General features: G+C 38.6%; 1 protein-coding gene across 2 annotated transcripts in view; it reads left to right on the top strand.

Moving 5' to 3' along the window:
- ANKRD42 (ankyrin repeat domain 42) overlaps positions 1-19,615 on the top strand; it is a gene marked incomplete at both ends in the record, with an annotated part of 39,953 nt that overhangs the window by 10,397 nt on the left and 9,941 nt on the right. Inside the window, 6 exons of one of the 2 annotated variants that reach the window (XM_080714041.1) lie at positions 1,388-1,504; positions 2,595-2,730; positions 6,431-6,631; positions 10,958-11,083; positions 16,687-16,792; positions 18,222-18,397. In XM_080714041.1, coding sequence (XP_080570167.1) covers positions 1,388-1,504; positions 2,595-2,730; positions 6,431-6,631; positions 10,958-11,083; positions 16,687-16,792; positions 18,222-18,397 — 862 coding nt within the window. Of the gene's footprint in view, positions 1-1,387; positions 1,508-2,594; positions 2,731-6,430; positions 6,632-10,957; positions 11,084-16,686; positions 16,793-18,221; positions 18,398-19,615 lie in introns of both variants that reach the window. The other variant, XM_080714040.1, reaches the window with a different exon arrangement.

Genomic DNA, 19,615 nt, shown 5'->3' with positions numbered 1-19,615 from the left:
GGATGGAACCCAGGGGCGTTCTACCTCTGAGCTACACCCCCTGCCCTATTTTTTATTCTTTATTTTGAAACTGGGTCTCACGGAGTTGCAGAGGGCCTCACTAAGTAGCTGAGGCTGTCTGCGAACCACGATCCTCTGGTCTCAGCCTCCTGAATGCTGGGATTACAAGCGTGCACCACCACGCCTGGCTGGTGGCATACCTTTGTAATCCTAGTATTTAGGAGGCTGAGGCAGGAGGATTGCAGGTTTGAAGCCAGCATCAGTAATTTGTGAGGCCCTCCACAATTAGTGAGACTCTGTTTTAAAAAAATATATATTTATATATGAATTATATATATAATTTTATTTTGTTGCTTCATATATATATATATATATATATATATATATATATATATATATATATATATATAGCTAAAAGGTAGAATGCCCCTGGGTTCCATCTCCAGTAACACACACACACACACACACACACACACACACACACACTCTCTCTCTCTCTCTCTCTCTCTCTCTCTCTTTCTCCCCAGTACCAGGAAGAACCCTCAAATATATTTTTTAGAGCAGTTTTAGGTTCAGCAAAATTAATCAGAAAGTACAAAGATTTCTCATTGATGAATTGATTTCCATAGTTTAGGGTTTTTTTTTTTTTGTGTGTGTGTGTGTGTGCACATGCACAGTACTGGGGCTGGACCCCATGGACATTCTTTCTTCAAACTACACCCCTAGCCCTATATTATATTTTATTTTGAAACAGTCTCACCAAGTTGCAGACGGCCTTACTAAATTGCTGAGGCTGACCAGGAACCTGTGATCTTCCTATTTCAGCCCTCCAAGTACTGGGCTCTACCACACCCAGTTCATATTTTATATTCTGTGGATTTGGACAAATATATCTACTATTACAGTATCACAGAGTAGTTTTCACTACCCTAAGAATCTTCTGTGCTCCACTTATTCATTCTTCTGTCTCTTAACCCCTAGCAACCAGGAGTCTTTCTACTGCCTCCTTAGTTTTTCCTTTTCTAGAATGGCATATAGTTAGAATCATGGCATGAATCTTTCCAGACTGACTTCATGCACACTTAGTACTATGCATTTAGGTTTCTCTCTGTCTTTTCATGGCTTGATAGCTCCTTTTATTTTAGTGCTGAATCATATTCTATTATCTGATATGCCACTGTATATCTATTCAGTGAGGAATATGTCTGTTGCTTCCAAGTTTTGGCAATTGTGAATAAAGAATATCTCACAATTTGTCTGCAGCATGTATATGACATCCATAATAATTTAGCTATAGGTTAACAAATTGCTTGCTTTTAATACGTATCTGCACTAAAAACTTGACATCTTTACTCATACTAACTCATTCCCATTTCTCTATTTCTAGGCTCTCATAATCAATGGAGCAAATCTGGCAGCTCAGGATGATCGTGGGTGCACTCCTTTACATCTTGCTGCAACTCACGGACATTCTTTCACTTTACAAATAATGCTCCGAAGTGGAGTGGTGAGGGACCTCTGTTGGTTGTGGTAGTGTGTATAATCAGATTTATAGACGAAATAGTATTTGCTAGTCTCATTCTCTCTTCTTGTCGTTTTAAATTCCTTATTTGACTTTGGGGAAGAAATTTAATCTTTTAGCTTTTCCATCTTTAAGTATGGGAAAAGTAATTCAAACTTCTCATCCTAATCACCCTCTGCTCTGAGAAACCCTTTTAGTAGTACAAAATTTCGGAGACTTTTGATTTTTTTTTATGCCTGTTTAGAGTTTATTTTTGTCAGATCTGGGGATGGAACCCAGGGGCATTTGACCTCCGAGCTATACCCCCTGCCCTATTTTTTATTCTTTATTTTGAAACCGGGTCTCACTGAGTTGCAGAGGGCCTCACTAAGTAGCTGAGGCTGTCCACGAACCGCAATCCTCCAGGTCTCAGTCTCCCGAATGCTGGGATTACAAGCGTGCGCCACCACACCCAGCTTCTATGTTAGGGAAAAATATCTTAATGATATGATTTGATCACTTAATTCTATCCTTTTTATTTTATTGGTCAGGAATCTGTGATTAGTAAAAATGAATGGTTAAGTTCCACTTTAAAACTGTTAAAACTATTTTATGTGACTTGTTAATGTTCTTTTAAAATAGGCAATTTTATAAAATTTCACTGATATCTTATTAGGTCACGTGTTCAAATTAGTGGTTGCAGTAAAATTTTCTGTTAGGCCAGGTGTGGTGGTGCACATTTGAAATCCCAGTGCTTGGGAGGCTGAGACAGGATGAACGCACAGGTTCAAAGCCAGCCTCAGCTACTGAGTGAGGCTCTCAGCAACTTAGTGAGACCCTGTTTCCAATAAAGTATAAAATAGGTCTGGGAGTATAGCCTGGAGGTAGAAAAGCCCCTGGGTTCTATCCCCAGTACCATAAAAAATTCTTTTTTTCCCCTATTATAGTATTTTTGTTATAGTTTTGCGAATAGCCTCCATTATAATTTACAGAAAAAAATTTAAAAAATTTAAAAATTAAAATTAAGCTGCTAGGCTTAGTGTTTTCCCTACAAAATGGAAAGAATCTGAGTCCTTGTGAATGTTACCTGTAGGATCCGAGTGTGACTGATAAGAAAGAGTGGAAGCCTGTACATTATGCGGCTTTTCACGGGCGGCTTGGCTGTTTGCAGCTTCTCGTCAAATGGGGATGTGGTATCGAAGATGTGGACTACAATGGAAATCTTCCAGGTATCCTACAGAAGCAAATATTTTGATTTTTCATTAATAAAAACTCTTAAATGAGCTGGGCAGAGAGGTGCATGCCTGTAATTCCAGAATTTGGGAGGCGGAGACAGGAGGATCCTAGGTTTGAGGCCAGCCTCAGCAATTTAGTGAGATGCATAAAAATAGAAAGGGATGGGAGTGTAGCGCAGAGTTAGACCCCCCCTGGATTCAATCTCTAGAGCCACAAAACAAATAACCAAAATAAGAACTCTTAAATGTTTGGTCATATTCAAGAAATTTAAACTGTCATCATTTTATTAATCTCTCACAAAACTAAAATAGTAAATATGTTTATATGGCCATTTTTATCTTATCATACCTATGTTATACGCCCCTCATGTGATGATTTTTTAAGAACAATTTATTCTTCCCACCAGCTTTTTCCTTCACCTACTGTCTAGTGTTCTTATTTAATTCATACTTCTCTGTCCTACAGTAAACTTTTATTTTAAAAAAATAATATAAGTATTTTTTAAAATAATAAGCCAGGCATGGTGGCACATACCTGTAATTTCAGCACTTAGGAGGCTGAGATAGAAGGATCACAGATTCAAGGGTAAACTCAATGTAGTGAGACTGTTAGCAATGTAGTGAGATCCTGTTTCCTAATAAAAAACAAAAGTAAAGCCGGGCGTGGTGGTGCATGCTTGTAATCCTAGCATTCGGGAGGCTGAGACAGGAGAATCTCAGTAAGCAGACAGCCTCAGCTACTTAATGAGGCCCTTTGCAACTCAGTGAGACCCTGTTTCAAAATAAAGAATATAAAGCCAGGCGTGGTGGCACACGCTTGTAATCCCCACGCTTGGGAGGCTGAGACAGGAGGATCGCACAGATTCGAAGCCAGCCTCAGCTACTTAGTGAGGCTCTCAGGAACTTAGTGAGACCCTGTTTCCAAATAAAATATAAAATAGGTCTGGGAGTATAGCCCGGAGGTAGAAAGCCTCTGGGTTCCACCCCCAGTACCACCAAAAATAAATAAATAAATATAAATAAAGAATATAAAATAGGGCTAAGGGGGGTGTATCTCAGAGGTAGAATGCCTCTTGGTTCCATTCCTAGTACCACAAAAAAAGGGGGGAGAGAGCTGAAGGTATAGCTTAGAGGTAAAATGACCCTAGGTTTAACACACACACATACATAAAAAGTCGAGAACATGGTTGTATTTGAGTTAATTTGCTATAGCATTTGTCTAATCTACAATAAACTGCAAGTTGAGATCAAGGATCTTAACACACTGACTTCTGTTTTTTTTTTTTTTTTGGTACTGGGGTGGAACCCAGGAGCTATCTACCTTCAGGCTACACTCCCAGACTTATTTTTTATTTTATTTGGAAAAAGAGTCTCACTAAGTTACTGAGAGCCTCACTAAGCAGCTGAGGCTGGCTTTGAACCTGTGTGATCCTCCAGTTTCAGTCTCCCAAGTGCTGGGATTACAAGTGTGCGCCACCACGCCCGGCTCACTGACTTCTTTAAGTGCTGTAGAAATTCAAAAAAGGGATAGCTCACAGTGACACTGGAATGAAAATGATACTTGAATTACATCTTAAAGGAATCTTAAACACATAAAGAGGAAGCCTAGGCAGAATAAAATAAACAGGTCTGATCAAATCACATTTCTATTTAGAACCTCAGCAATCCCTAGACTGCCTTGATTCCTTAGCTTGACATATAAAATCTTCATAATTTGGCTTCTGCACGGCTCCCTGGCCTCATCTTCAGTACCTTGGCATTACCTCTGGGATCATTTTGATTCTTTTGGAAGTACATGTCTTTGGCCTGGAGTAGGGTATTTGTAATTGACTTAATGCATAGTAAGTATGTGCTGTACCTCTGAACTATACCTATAGCCACCAAAAGAATATCTTAGTGTTTGTTTCATGAGGATTTGTTGGTATGAACTCTCACTTTTTTTGTGATACTCAGGATTGAACCCAAGGACAGTCTACCTCTGACCTACATCCCCAGCCCATAAGTTGCTGAGGTCTCACTAAGTTGCTAAGGCTGACCTTGAACCTGCAATCGTACTGTATCAGCCTCTCGAGTACTGGGATTGGGTTGTGTATCACCATGTCTGGCTTCATGTTTTTGTGTATCTGAAAATTATTTTATTTTGCTCTCATTTTTTAAAAACTTTTAATTTTGTTTGCCTAAAAATAAAAAATTAAACTGACATATATTATACACATAGAAAAGTGCCCGCTTCAAATGCACAGCACATTGAATATTCACAAATGGACACTTCTCTGTAGCCATCATTCAGATCATGTATGGAATATTGCCAGCATCTAGTAGTTTCCCTCATGTTCCCTTTGTTTTTTCACCTTTTGAGCTTTGTGGAATAAGACAGTACATGAGTATTTGATGTCTGGCTTCGTTTGCTTTTCTAAACTGGTTGTACCAATTTACCCAAATGCATAATGACAAAAAAATAACATTCTTATTTGCATAGTGGCTATTTTGGCTTATTTATCCCACTTTTCCCTTAAATATTAAGTTTTTATTTATTTGACTTACATAATAGGCATTTTTGCATGATTATAATCTGTATTAATTAATTAATTAATTTATTTATTTATTGTGGTACTGAGGATGGAACTCAGGGTCATCTACCTCTGAGCTACACCCATAGCCCTATTTTACTTTTTCTTTTGAAACAGGGTCTCACCAAATTGTAGAGGGCCTAAGTTGCTGAGGCTGGCCATAAACCTGCGCTCCTCCTGGCCCAGCCTCCCAAGTACTGGGATTAGAGGCGTTTGCCACCACCTCTGGCTGGGATTTGACTTTCTAAAATAACTTCCTGGGGCCTGCTTTTTGGAGGCCCTCATCTCAACAGTAAGTATAGCTGTTCAAGTAGGTAGCCTACTGCTTCTCATGAGAAGACTGACTGCATAAGGAGGGTGAAGGCTGGAAAAAGGTGTGTTTTCCTTGCTCAGGGAAGGTCCCTATCATATGAGGTGCTAATGACCATCTTCTTGTCTCTTTATGAGGATTTGAGCTCATGTGTTTTTTTTCCAAGTTATTTTGCTTTCAGTCTTTCATGGGTGCATAATAGAGTCTCTCATGATAACGTAGGTCAGAGTGATGGTGATACACATGCACACGGCAGTTGGGCTTTCCCCTAGCTCTTCCCCTTACTCACCCCTTCTATACAGGATATTGAGATGAACATTGGTATTCTTACACATGCACATAATGCCCATGGAAGTGATTTCTTCACGGGTCCTCCCTCTCCCCCACCCCCTTCGACCACCTCGTGGCTCCACTGAAGTTTCTCTTCCATTATCTAAATTCTTTCTGGATCCCAATTACTCCTTAGTTTCTGCATGTGAGAGAAAACAAATGACCCATCACGTTCTGTGGATGGCTAGTCTCACTTAACAATGTTCTCCAGGTTCTCCATTTTCCTGAAAATGACATTTTGTTTTTCTTTATTGCTGAGGAGAATTCCATTTTGTGTATATCCCATACTTTTGTAATCCATTCATCTGTTGATGGATACCTAGGGTTGGTTCCATAATTTGGCTATTGTGAATTGTGCTGCTGTGTACATGGATATGCATATATTACTAAATATTCTGATTTCAGTAGTTTTGGAAATAGAACCAGGAGTGGTATAGCTGGGGATTTCAATCTTAAAATGATTTATTTTCCTCTTAACTTGTAGTTCACTTGGCAGCTATGGAAGGCCACCTTCACTGTTTTAAATTCCTGCTCAGTAGAATGAGCAGCGGAACACAAGCTTTAAAAGCCTTTAATGATAATGGAGAAAATGTATTGGACCTGGCCCAGAGGTTCTTTAAGCAGAACATTTTACAGTTTATCCAGGGGGCTAAATATGAAGGAAATGATCTAGAAGATCAAGAAAGTAAGTAATTAATCTTATGATAATATTTTATCATAAAATAATGATGATAATAAGTAGAATTAATGAAGCAGGAAAAGTAAGAAGTTGTAAGGTAAATGTTACATTAAAATTTATTATATATTATTGTATACATACTCAGATTATTATGAAATATTTTAGATAAAAGTATATAGATTAACATGAAAGACACTGTCATTACTGAATTTAAGAACCAAGTATTATAGATCTCTCTCCCTAATACTGTGACCTTTTCTCCCTCCTCAAGGGTAGGTAAAATATTTTGGATTTATCATTCCATTCTCTAGTTTTATATCTTAGTCATGAATGTGTATGTATGCATATGTGTGTATATATATATATATATATATATATATATATATACACATTCATTTACAAAATATATAGTATTGTTTTGTGTATTTGTTAGAGTAAGAGCCAAAACTGTTGTAACAAGGAAATCTTTTTTATTTTATTTTTCTTACTAGGGATAGAACCCAGGGGATTTCTACCTCTTTGTTATACCCCAGCCTAATCTTTTATTTTTTATTTTGAAACAAGTTCTCACTAAGTTGCAGAGGGCTTCACGAAATAGCTGAGGCTGTCTATGAACCCGATCCTCCTGCCTCAGGCTACCAAATGCTGGGATTACAAGCATGAACCACCACTCCCGGCTACAAAGAAATCTTAAAACCCAGTGGCTTAAATGATGTAGAAGTCTACTTCTTATGTAGGACAGCCTGGGTTAAAGAGTAAACCTATTCTACATATTAACTCAGTGACCTCTCCAAACTCCCTAGTTATTGATAATGCAGCAGGAGTGAGGGGATGTAGGAGGAGAGGAGACGTGTTATAAGCCTATGTCAAGGAATTTCCAAGGTGGAAATTACACTCTTCACTTTTGCTAACAGTCTGTTGGCAAGAATCTAGTCACATGGCCTTAAGTAGCCACAAGGAAGCCTGGATACTTCATTACCTAGCAGGAAATCCTCATCTCAGCTGCAACTCCATTACTATTAAAGAAAGAGGATTTTGGTGAACAACTAGCAGTTTTTGAAACTTCTCTTAGAATATTATAAAGATATCATTAAAAGTATATATTGTTTTGTGCCTTGCTTTTTTGCAAAATATGTTTCTGAGGTTATTATGTTAATTGATATACCCTAGTTTGTCTATTTCCATTCTGTGAAAATCATTATTTGTCTTACATTTTTTACTATTATACTCAGTGTGGTAATGAATATTCTTTTGCCAAAAATGTATGAAAAAGTAACTTTTGCACATTTTTTGGGGGGGTACTGGGGATGGAACCCAGGGGCTTTTCTACCTCCAGGCTATACTCCAGACCTATTTTATACTTTATTTGGAAACAAGGTCTCACTGTTGCTGATAGCCTCACTAAATAGCTGAGGCTGGCTTCAAACCTGTGCGATCCTCCTGTCTCAGCCTCCCAAACGCGGGGATTACAAGCGTTGAGCCATCATGCCCAGCTTCACATCCTTTGTAACATTTGATGTGGTCAGTCAGGGCATGTAAATTATCTTATTGTGGTTTAAACTTAATGTTTCTTTTGATAGCTAATGATGTTGAGCATCTTTCTTGTGCTTGTACTTAGTGGCCATTGCAAATTTTTTTAAATAAAGTGTTTTTTTGTTTTTTGCTCATTTAGAGAAATGGGATATTTTTCTATTTACTATTTTGTAGTTCTTTGTGTATTTTGGATTCAAGTTATTTGTAAGATACATATATTTCAAATATTTTCTCTCATTTAGAATTTTCATTTTATTTAATTAGCAGTGTTTTAATTTTTATTATTTTTATTTTATTTTATTTTATTTTACTGTTTTTGCGGTACTGAGGATGGAACCCAGGAGCAGTGTACCTCCGAGCTACATCCCCAGCCCTATTTTTAAGTCTTTGAAATAGGGTCTTGCTGAGTTGTAAAGACCCTTGCTAAGTACTTAGCTGAGGCTGTCTGTGAACCACGATCCTTTAGTCTCAGCCTCCCGAATACTGGAATTACAAGTGTGTGCCATCATACCCGGCATGATTAACAGTGTTTTTAAAAGAGCAAATGTTTTAAATTTTTGCAAAGTACAATGTATCAGTGTTTCTTTGGATAGTGGTTGATCATTCTTTGGATAGTATAACATATTTGCCTATCCCAAGATAAACTTGATATTCTTCTATGTTTTTTCTGGAATTTTTATCATTTTAGGTTTTTCATTTTGAATTTTAATCTCCATTAAGTAAGTTAAGTTTTGTGTATGGAATAAAATGTATCAATTAATTTTTTTGTAGTACTGGGGATTAAACCCAGGGGCATTCTACTTCTAAGCCATACCTCCAGCCCAATTTTATTTTTTATTTTGAAACAGAGTCTTGCTAAGTTGCTGAGGCTGGTCTTGAACCTTCAATCTTTTTGTCTCAGCTCACAAGTACTGGGATTACAAGCATGAACCACCATGCCTGCTTAAAAAAATTGTTTTTAATTATACATAATCCAGCAGGGTATGGTGGTACACGCTTGTAATCCCAGCATTTGGGAGGCTGAGACTGGAGAATCATGGTTTGCAGACAGCCTCAGCTACTTAGTGAGGCCCTTTGCAACTCAGTGAGACCCTGTTTCAAAATAAAGAATAAAAAATAGGGCTGGGCGTTTAGCTAGAAGTTAGAATGCACCTGGGTTCTACCTCCAGTGCTGCAAAAAAAAAAAAATATATATATATATATATAGCCATATTTATATATATATAATTTTGGTGTGTGTGGTACTGGGACTTTTCTACCTGTGGGCTATACTTTTAGACCTATTTTATATTTTATTTGAAAACCGGGTCTCACTAAGTTGCTGAGAGCCTCACTAAGTAGTGGAGGCTGGCTTTGAACCTGTGTGATCCTCCTGTCTCAGCCTCCCAAGTGCTTGGATTACAAGTGTGCATCACCACACCCGACTATATAGTCGATTTTTGCAGCACTATTTTTTAAAAAGACTTTTTTTTTTTTTACCTGTTAAAATGTGTTGGCACCTTTGTCAACATGTCACAAATGTATGGGTATTTTGCTGGCCTCTGAGTTAAATAATCTATACAATGCTTAGAACTATTCCTGGCAGCTAGCAAGGGCTTGCTATATGCAGTTTTTTTTGCTTTTGCAATTTTTATCATTAAAAGACATTTTGTCAAGCTGAGTGTGGTGGCACACGCTTGTAATCCTAATAATTTGGAATATTGAGACTGGAGGATTGCAAGTTCAAGGACAGCTGCAGCAATTTAGTGAAGCTCTCAGCAACCTAGTGAGACTGTTTCCAAATAAGAAATAAAAGTCTGGGGATGTAGCTTGGAGGCAGAATGCTTCTAGTTTCAGTTCCCAGTACCATACACACATACAAAAAGGCATTGTGTCAAGCATCTAATCTATGCTAGATGCCAGATTAGGTATCTTTATGTGTTTGTGTTTGTCTATATATGCATATATATGTATACATTTATTTAGATATCATGTGAATATGTATATACTCATGTACATATATATAGATATGTATGCACATATGCACATACACACTTTTTATCTGCTTCCAGTATATTTTGGTTTATTCATTTCCTTGCAAACAAAGACAGAGTGATCTGTGTAAAAGGAGGGCTTGAGACCAAGTGTGAAGATAACCTTTTGTATTTGGTGGTAGGAGAATATGGATAACAATATTTCTGGTACAGTTCTGAAAAGCTTGAAGTCCTGAGGGGAAGAAGGGTAACTTAATTAGTAACAATTTTGTTTTATAGTGCTCTTTTTATATTTATTTTTAATTTTGTAGTTTTTTAAATTTTTTGTTGGTGTATTATATTCATACATCATAATGGAGTAAAACACTTGTGTGGATATACATGTACACATCGCCATTTAGCCCCTATCCAATTCCCACCCCATCCCCTCCCCATCCCTCCTTCCCTTGCTTGGCTTAGTGGTTGACTTCGATATGTTTAAGTACATTGTGTGTTTTAGAGAATTTCCTTCTTTGCCCCTCCCATCCCCTCATTTCGGTTGTCTTGTTTGCTCCTCTATAGGATTTCCTTTTTCATCTAGAGTTCCTCCTATGACCCATTTCTCCTTAGCTTTCACATATTAGGGAAAGCATCTGATTTCTTATATTTTATGACTGACTAATCTCGCTTAGCTTAATGTCCTTCAGTTCCATCCATTTCACTTGTCATTGTAGGAGCTACACTCATTCCAATAGCCTCACATTTGAGATAAAAACCTGAAATATATGACAACTTAAGGCAGGGAAAGAAGTGTTTACTAAAATACTGAATTTTTTTTCATTCACAGCTTTAGCATTTCCGGGTCATGTGGCTGCCTTTAAGGGTGATTTAGAAAAGCTTAAGAAATTAGTAGAAGATGGAGCAATCAATTTTAATGAGCGTGATGATGATGGATCAACTCCTATGCATAAAGGTGACCTGTTAAATTCGTGTTTCATTTTCAGTTCTGATACAATTGCTCTTGTAATTCACCATCTGAAGTAATTATCCATCAGAAGCACATGATAACATAAATCTTTCTTATGGCTTAATAGATACCAGCATACATTTGGGGGTGTACAGAATGACTAATTTTTATTTTAAATCTCATGCTCCATTGATTGATTGATTGATTGATTGTGGTACTGGGGCTTTCTGCCTCTCATTTGTACCTCTGATTTTTGTTCTGAAATTAGATCACACTAAGTTGCAGAGGGCCTCTCTCAGCTGCTAAGGGCTAAGCTGTGATCCTTCTGTCTCAGCCTCCCAAGTACTCCATGCCTAGCTCATATTTCTTTTATAATGTCAGATACCTGCACATTGGCACATTTGAAGGTAATTTCAATGGAATTTCTGTTGTGGCATTGTAATGTTAGTGAAGATGTGAAATGCATGGCTAAATTTCTTAGGATAACATTTGGGGGGGGGGAGCGCTGGGAATTGAACCCAGGGCCATTATACCTCCGGGCTACACCCCCAGCTCTTATTTTTTATTCTTTAGTCTTTATTTTTGAAATAGGGTCTCACTAAATTGCAGAGGGCCTCACTAAGTTGTTGAGGCTGGCTGTGAACCCAGATCTTCCTGTCTTAGCCTCCCAAGTACTGGGATTACAAACGTGTGCCACCATACCTGGCAGGATAACATTTTAAAAAGGACCTGTCAAGCAATGCTAAAATGGAAGTCCTATCTCTTGAAAAAATATAGCAGATTGTTTTTATTTAGACTTGTACAATTTTTTACTTTCATAGAACTATCAATGAACATTGTTAAATTTGAATTATTATTATTTTTTTGGTAATAGACATTGAACCTGGGGGCATTCTACCTCTGAGCTACTCCCCAACCCCTATTTATTTATTTATTTATTTATTTATTTATTTATTTTTATCTTTTTATTCACTACTGGGGATTGAACCCAAGTACATTTTACCTCTGATTTCTACCCCCAGCCCTGTTTTTTTAAAATTTAATTAATTAATTTATTTATTTTGGTGGCACTGGGGGTGGAACCCAGAGGCTTTCTACCTCCGGGCTAGACTCCCAGACCTATTTTATATTTTATTAGAAACAGCGTCTCAATAAGTTGCTGAGAGCCTCACTAAGTAGCTGAGGCTGGCTTCGAACCTGTGAGATCCTTCTGTCTCAGCCTCCCAAGCGTGGGGATTACAAGCGTGCGCCACCACGCCTGGCCCCAGCTCTGTTTTTTACTTATTTTCAAACAAGGTCCCACTAAGTTGCAGAGGGCATAAGTAAGTAGTTGAGGTTGGCTGCAAACATGTGATCCTCCTTTCTCAGCTTCCCATGTACTGGGATTACAAGTATGCGCCATTATACCCAGCTCCCCTTTTGGTTTTAACCAAAAATCAAATCTTTAATCTACTGTACCTGAAATTTCCATTCTGTTTAATTTGTGACACTGTTAAAAGTTCCTTCATGATCTGATGCCATATGATCTTTGTAAAACTCAGAGAAAAAAGATAGTAGGTTGCCTATATTTGTGTTTGCATTGGACATTTTAATAAATAGCTCCTGGAAGTCCCCAAATCATATATTATGTCACCATTGGTTAGGTTTTTATCTTGTTGAACTTTGTTTAATCCATACTTTACATGAAGTATAAAATCTAAGCACCATGTATACCAGTAGTTTTATAAGGTAGTAGATATATTTTTATCACCAACTATATGCCAATATCCTTGAGACAGAATGAGATTTAGATCTTTCTATTAAGGAGCCTACATATTTATACCATGAAAAAACTAGAGATTTTTATAAAGCTGGGCGTGGCGCATGATTGTAATCCCAGCATTTGGGAGGCTGAGACAGGAGGATCGTGGTACGCAGACAGCCTCAGCTACTTAGTGAGGACCTCTGCAACTCAATGAGACCCTGTTTCAAAATAAAGAATAAAAAATAGGGCTGGGAGTGTAGCTCAGAGGTAGAATGCCCCTGGGTTCCATCTTCACTACCGCAAAAAAAAAAAAAAAAAAGAAAAGAAAAAACTAGAGATTTTTATAGGACAGGATGTAATTAATGGTAAAAAGTCTTGACTGTTAAATTACATGCAATAGGAATTTGAGAATAGGAATCGAGGAATAGAAGCAATTGCTAAGGATTGTGGAAATGTTCATAGGAATTTAGTATAAAATCTTAAGCTTATATATGATGCTTGACAGAATATAAATTCTTATTACATTTAATATTTATTACAATTTTAGGATGCAGCATCGTGCACTTCTTATTTAAAAAAATCTCTGTTAAAGACTAGGAAACTGAGGTTCAGAGTGGTCCTGTGCTTTGAAATCACATAGTAAAAGTAGAGCTGAAGCCAGGTTTGGTGGTGCACACTTGTAATCCCAGCATTTGGGAGGCTGAGACAGAAGGATAGCACAGGTTCGAAGCCAGTCTCAGTACTTAGTGAGGCTCTCAGCAACTTAGTGAGACCCTGTTTCCAAATAAAATATAAAATAGGTCTGGGAGTATAGCCTGGAGGTAGAAAGCCTCTGGGTTCCACCCCCAATACCACTAAAAAAAAAAAAAAAAAGTAGAGCTGAGATCACATTTTTTTTTTTTCAAACATTCACTCAAAAGCTCTATAGACATTTATTGAGGGTGTGTATTTGCCAGCCACTTGTTAAATTCTGGGATCATGAAGATCACTGTCCCAGCCGGGCGTGGTGGCACACACTTGTAATCCCAGCATTTGGGAGGCTTAGACAGGAGGATTGCAGTTTGAGGATAGCCTCATCCTCTAGTTAGTGAGGCCCTTTGCAACTCAGACTCTGTTTCAAAATAAAGAATAAAAAATAGGGCTGGGGGGTGTAGCTTAAAGGTAGAATGCTCCTAGATTCCATCCCCAATACTGAAAAAAAAAAAAAAAATCACTGTCCTGCTCTAGATCTGAGTTTTCTAACGCTTCCCTCAAGTTTCAAAGCTTCCTTGAAATGGACTGAAAACAGTAGGTACGAGTTAAATGAAATCCCAGCACTAATGAGGATGTAACAAGAGGACTGCAGGTTTGAAGTCAGCCTCAGGAATTTAGTGTGATCCTGCTTCAAATTAAAAATAGAAAGGGCGAGCCGGGCGTGGTGGCGCAAGCTTGTAATCCCAGTGCTTGGGAGGCAGAGACAGGAGAATCGCGCAGGTTTGAAGCCAGCCACGTGCGCTGGCTTAGGAGACCCTGTTTCCAAATTTAAAAAAATGTAAAAATAGGTCTGGGAGTGTAGCCCGGAGGTAGAAGGGCTTCCAGGAGCCCCAGTACCACCAAAACAACAACAACAACAACAACAACAACAACAACAACAAAAAATAGAAAGGGCTGGTGTGTAACTTGGAGGTAGAATGCCCTGGGTTCAGTCCTCGACCCTCTCCTCCAAAAGTTAAATGAACATGTAGCTTAGTGATGGGCTATCAATGGGAAGAGCAGAGTTGTGCATGAGAAAAATTAATATAGAGTATGAGTGTTTTGAGAAGATTTAGAAAAAGTGATAAACAAGTGTGCTTTGAGAGGCCTATAACTTTTTTTATTTTTGTGTGGTACTGGGGTGGAACCCTGGGGCTTTCTACCTCTGGACTATACTCCCAGACTTATTTTATACTGTATTTGAAAACAGGGTCTCATGAAGTTGCTGAGAGTCTCTTTAAGTACCTGAGGCTGGCTTTGAACCTACGCAGTCCTCCTGTCCCAGTCTCCCAAGTACTGGAATTACAAGCTTGCGCCACCACGCCTGGCTAGAGGCCTATAAATTTTGAGTTGTGAGAGTCAGAGGAATAAGGTGTGTGTGTGTGTGTGTGTGTGTGTGTGTGTGTGTGTGTGTGTGTATAAAATGGAGGAGCTGCTGAGGCATCTTCCTGTTAGGTGTTTCCTTGACTTAATAGAACGGCGTACCCCGGCAACCACGATTTGTATATGGTCAAGGCCGTCAGGGGATACAGAATGGATGTCAGAGGCCAAGCACACCTTTAGGCTTCCCTGAGGGCCCCATTTTGACATCTACAAACTTTGATGTCCTGAGCTCTTGGGCTAGCAGAGACCAGTCTTTGAGTGGACCAGGATGAATTTAGTGTGGGAAACGGCTGGTCAGAAGCTGTGAATGCCAGTGTGATGTCATTCTGACCTTTGATTTGGTTGTCTGTCCAGTAGAAGCTTCTCAGCTGTGGAGTTGGAGTACAAGGCCTCCTGAGTGATCAGTACTGTACTCATTCCAGTGTTGACTGCCCATTTTTCGGAAGATTAAAGCACTCAATTTGTGCCAAGTGTGGTGGCACATGCTTGTAATATGAGACAGGAGGATCTCCATAAGTGGACAGCCTCAGATACTTAGTGAGACCCTTTGCAACTCAGTGAGACCCTGTTTCAAAAAATAATAAAAATTAGGGCTGGTTGTGTAGCTTGGAGGTAGAATGCCCCTGGGTTCTATTCCCAGTACTGCAAAAAAAAAAAAAAAATCAATTTGTATCCTGCTTGAATAAAATATGACCCTTTCACATACTCTTGTATTTGGCTATTAGAGATAAATATTGAACATAATAGACATTATATCAGTTTCAAAAAAAGTAAAATGGAACAAGGCTTTTTTTTTCTGTGGTACCAGGCATGAACCTGGGGGCATTCTATCTCTGAGCTTCACCCCCAGCTCTGTTTTTTATTCTGTATTTTGAAACAGGGTCTCGCTGAGTTGCAAGGGGCCTCACTAAGAACCTGAGGCTGTCAACGAACTGCTATTCTCCTGTCTCAGCCTCCCAAATGCTGGAATTAGAAGCGTGAGCCACCATGCCTGACTGGAGCAAGGCTTTTGAAGTCTTAAGGATCCCTATGGTTGAGATATGCTCACATATTGTGTGTTTCAGTTCTGGTTAGGAAGGCTGGGATGTAGCTCAGTGGAAAATAGCTTGCCTAGCATGCCCAAAGGCCCGGTGTTCAATACCCATCACTGATAAACGTACTTGGATAATAATTAGGAAAAATCAGTTTCAAGTTTAAAATCCATTACCTACTTGCTATGTGATATTAAGAAAATAACATCTTTGAGCTTCAGCTTTTATGTTTGTAAATTTCTCTATATAGGGTCCTGAACAGTGTAAAAAAAAAATATATATATATATATATATATTTTTTTTTTTTCCCCAGTACTGAGGATAGAACCCAGTGGCATTCTACCTCCGAGCTATACCCGCAGCCCCCTTTTGTTTTTAAAAAATTCTTTATTTTGAAATGGGGTCTCAGTAAGTTGCAGAAGGCCTCACTAAGTAGCTGAGGCTGTCCGCAAACTGCGATCCTCCTGTCTCAGCCTCCCAAATGCTGGGATTACAAGTGTGTGCTACCATGCCCGGCTGCAAAGTTAATATTTGATTAAATGTTGTCTAATAGTTGAATAAATGAAATAGAGAAAATAAGATTTGCCCTACCTATTTTTGTTAGCTACTATAAGGATCAATACTTTAAAAGTACTCTATAATAGTATTTTCCAATAGTCTAGATAGTATTATTGGCTACAACTCTGTTGTGTTATTTCTTGTATTTTTTTTTCAAACAGCTGCTGGACAAGGCCACATAGAGTGTTTGCAGTGGTTAATTAAAGTGGGAGCAGACAATAATATTACCAACAAAGCAGGGGAGAGACCCAGTGATGTGGCTAAAAGGTATAGATCCTTATCTTCTTTGCTCCTTTCTTTTTTTTTTTTAAAAAGCTTTACATATACTTTCTAGTGTTCAGAAACCTCTGAGGATTTAATGGGATTTTTAGATGGACTCATATGAAATTCACATTTGACATTGTATCAGCTCCTTTTTCTGTGGCAGTGTTTCTCAGCTGGAAGGTGGTATTTGTCTCCTTTCCTGGCAGGCTGGGGAGGACATTCAGAAATCAGAGGGAGGGTTGTCACTGTGGCCTGCACTTAAATTTAATAGGGTCAGATGCAGGAATGCTAAACATTCTGCAGTGCTCCGAACAGGGATGCACTAAATGCTTTGTTAAGAAACACTGATAAAAAGTAATAACTAGCCAGGTGTGGTGGCGCACGCTTATAATCCTTGCGCTTGAGAGGCGGAGACAGGAGGATCGCACAGGTTCGATGCCAGCCTCACTGGCTTAAGAGACCCTGTTTCCAAATAAAAATATATAAAATAGGTCTGGGAGTGTAGCCCGGAAGTAGAAGGGTTTCCAGGAACCCCAGTACCACCAAAAAAAAAAAACAAAAAAAAACAAACAAACAAACAAACAAAAAAAAAAACAGGCAATAGAAAAAGAAATCACAAGAGTTTTGAAATAGGTTTTGGAATTTACAGTTGAATTAAATATAACACCTATTACTAAATGCCACCTGCTCATTTAGTGAGTCCTAACAGAATATTTAGTTCACATCCATTTGTTCATTTGTTCTTTCATTCGACTTCTTGTCTACTTAGCACAGTCCAGGTACTATGGTTAGAAGTCAGATTATACAAATGAGAAAACAGCCCTTTCTATCAAGGAGCTCACAGTCCTGTGGAGAGATAAATATGTAGGCAGAGTGCTTATTAATTATAATCATTGTACTATATTACATGCTATGCATAAGATATAGTAAAAAAACATAATAGAATCAGGGTGTGTTGGCCCATGCCTGTAATCCCAGCTGCTCAAGAGGCTTACACCAGACTGCAAGTTCAAGGCCAGCCTGGGCAATGTAGCAAATCCTGTCTTATGGGGAAGAAAAAGAGGCAGTAAATACAGGGAATAAAATAGGGTAGTTCTGGGCTATCTCAGTTGAGTAGCTGTTTGAGGTCACACCAAATATCCTGTTGATATTGGATCTTTTCTCCCAGTAGAATTTTGCTAGTAAAAATTATGGAATCAGTTTTTAATCTGAATATTTATCTTTAGTATCCAGTAACTGTTTTGAGTTTCCCACTTAACGGAATATCTGTCAAATTGTCACTGACCTTTAGATGCAGATTTGTTCCTCCACTGGAGGGTGGGTTGATAGAAGAACATGCAGAGTGGAATTACCTAAGTTAAATGTAGACTGCATTTAAATTTAAATTGGAAGAAAAGTGTGCATCTGGTTAATTGTTGATTCTTCTCTACAGGTTTGCTCATTTAGCAGCAGCGAAGCTACTAGAAGGGCTACAGAAATATGATATAGATGATGAGAATGAGATTGATGAAAACAACACGAAGTTTTTTCTAAGGCATGGTGTTGAGGGAAGCACTGACGCCAAGGATGATTTGTGCTTGAGTGAGTCAGATAAAACAGATGCCAGAAGTAAGTCTGCTACCTCTGCTGTGACTTCGCCTTTCAAAAATACATAGCCACTTTTTGCCACACGTTTGGAAATTATTCAAAAGATAGTAACTGTCCACAAAGTAAACTAATTTAATTTTGGGGGGGGGGAACCAGAACTTATACAAGTTTTTTGACCTAGGGATTGTCGAATATATAAAGAAGTAAAAGCCATAGTCTCTGTCCCTCAAGAGGGGAAAATTTTATAAGAAAATAAATATTTAATGCTGGGCGTGGTAGCACACATTTGTATCCCAGTGAAAGGCTGAGACAGGAGGATCGCAGGTTTGAGGACTCTCAGCACATAGAGGGACTCTCATCAACACAGCAAGACCCTATTTCAATATATAAAAATAAAATAGGGCTGGGGATGTGGCTCAGAGGTAGAATACCCCTGAGTTAAATCCTCAGTGCTACAAGAAAAAAAAAAGAATAAATATTTAAGTGGGTCACATAGGAAATGGGAAAAAAAGAGAACTCAAAGATTGTCAATTTTATTGTGTGTGCAGTGCTGAGGATTGAATCCAGGGGCGTTTTACCTCGTAGTCACAGCCCCAGCCCTATTTTATTTTTATTTTGAAAATAAATAAAAGGGTCTTGCTAAGTTGATGAGACTCTCACTATTTGCTGAGGCTATCCTCAAATTTTTGAAATTCTTGTCTTAGCCTCCCAAGTACTGGGATTACAGGCATGTACCACCATCCGCAGCTTGCAAATAATTTTTTTTTGTATGTGTGGTACTGGGGATGGAACCCAGGGGCATTCTACCTCCAAGCTATGCCCCCAACCCTAGTTTTTATTCTGTATTTTGAAACAGGGTCTCACTGAGTTGCAAAGGGCCTCACTAAGTAGCTAAGGCTGTCCACGAACCATGATCCTCCTGTCTCAGCCTCCCAAATGCTGGGATTACAAATGTGCTGCACCACGCCTAGCTCCCAGCCCTATTTTTAACTCTTTATTTTGAAACAGGGTCTCAGTAAATTACGAGGGTCTCACTAAGTAGCTGAGGCTGGCTGTGAATTTGCGATTCTCCTGTCTCAGCCTCCCAAGTACTGGGATTATAAGAGTGTGCCACTACGCCTGGCTTCAAATATTTCATTTGTATGATTACTACTGTCAGGACAATTTTACACCATTAAATGGTATCTGTTTAGGCTACCATAACTAAATGCCCTAGAAGAGGTAGGCTTAACAGTAGAA

The sequence above is a fragment of the Muscardinus avellanarius genome (genome assembly GCF_963383645.1).
Source record: "Muscardinus avellanarius genome assembly, chromosome: 1".
NCBI lineage: Eukaryota > Metazoa > Chordata > Mammalia > Rodentia > Gliridae > Muscardinus > Muscardinus avellanarius.
Note: the sequence above shows the minus strand (reverse complement) of the source record. Positions and strands in the feature narration are given on the sequence as shown.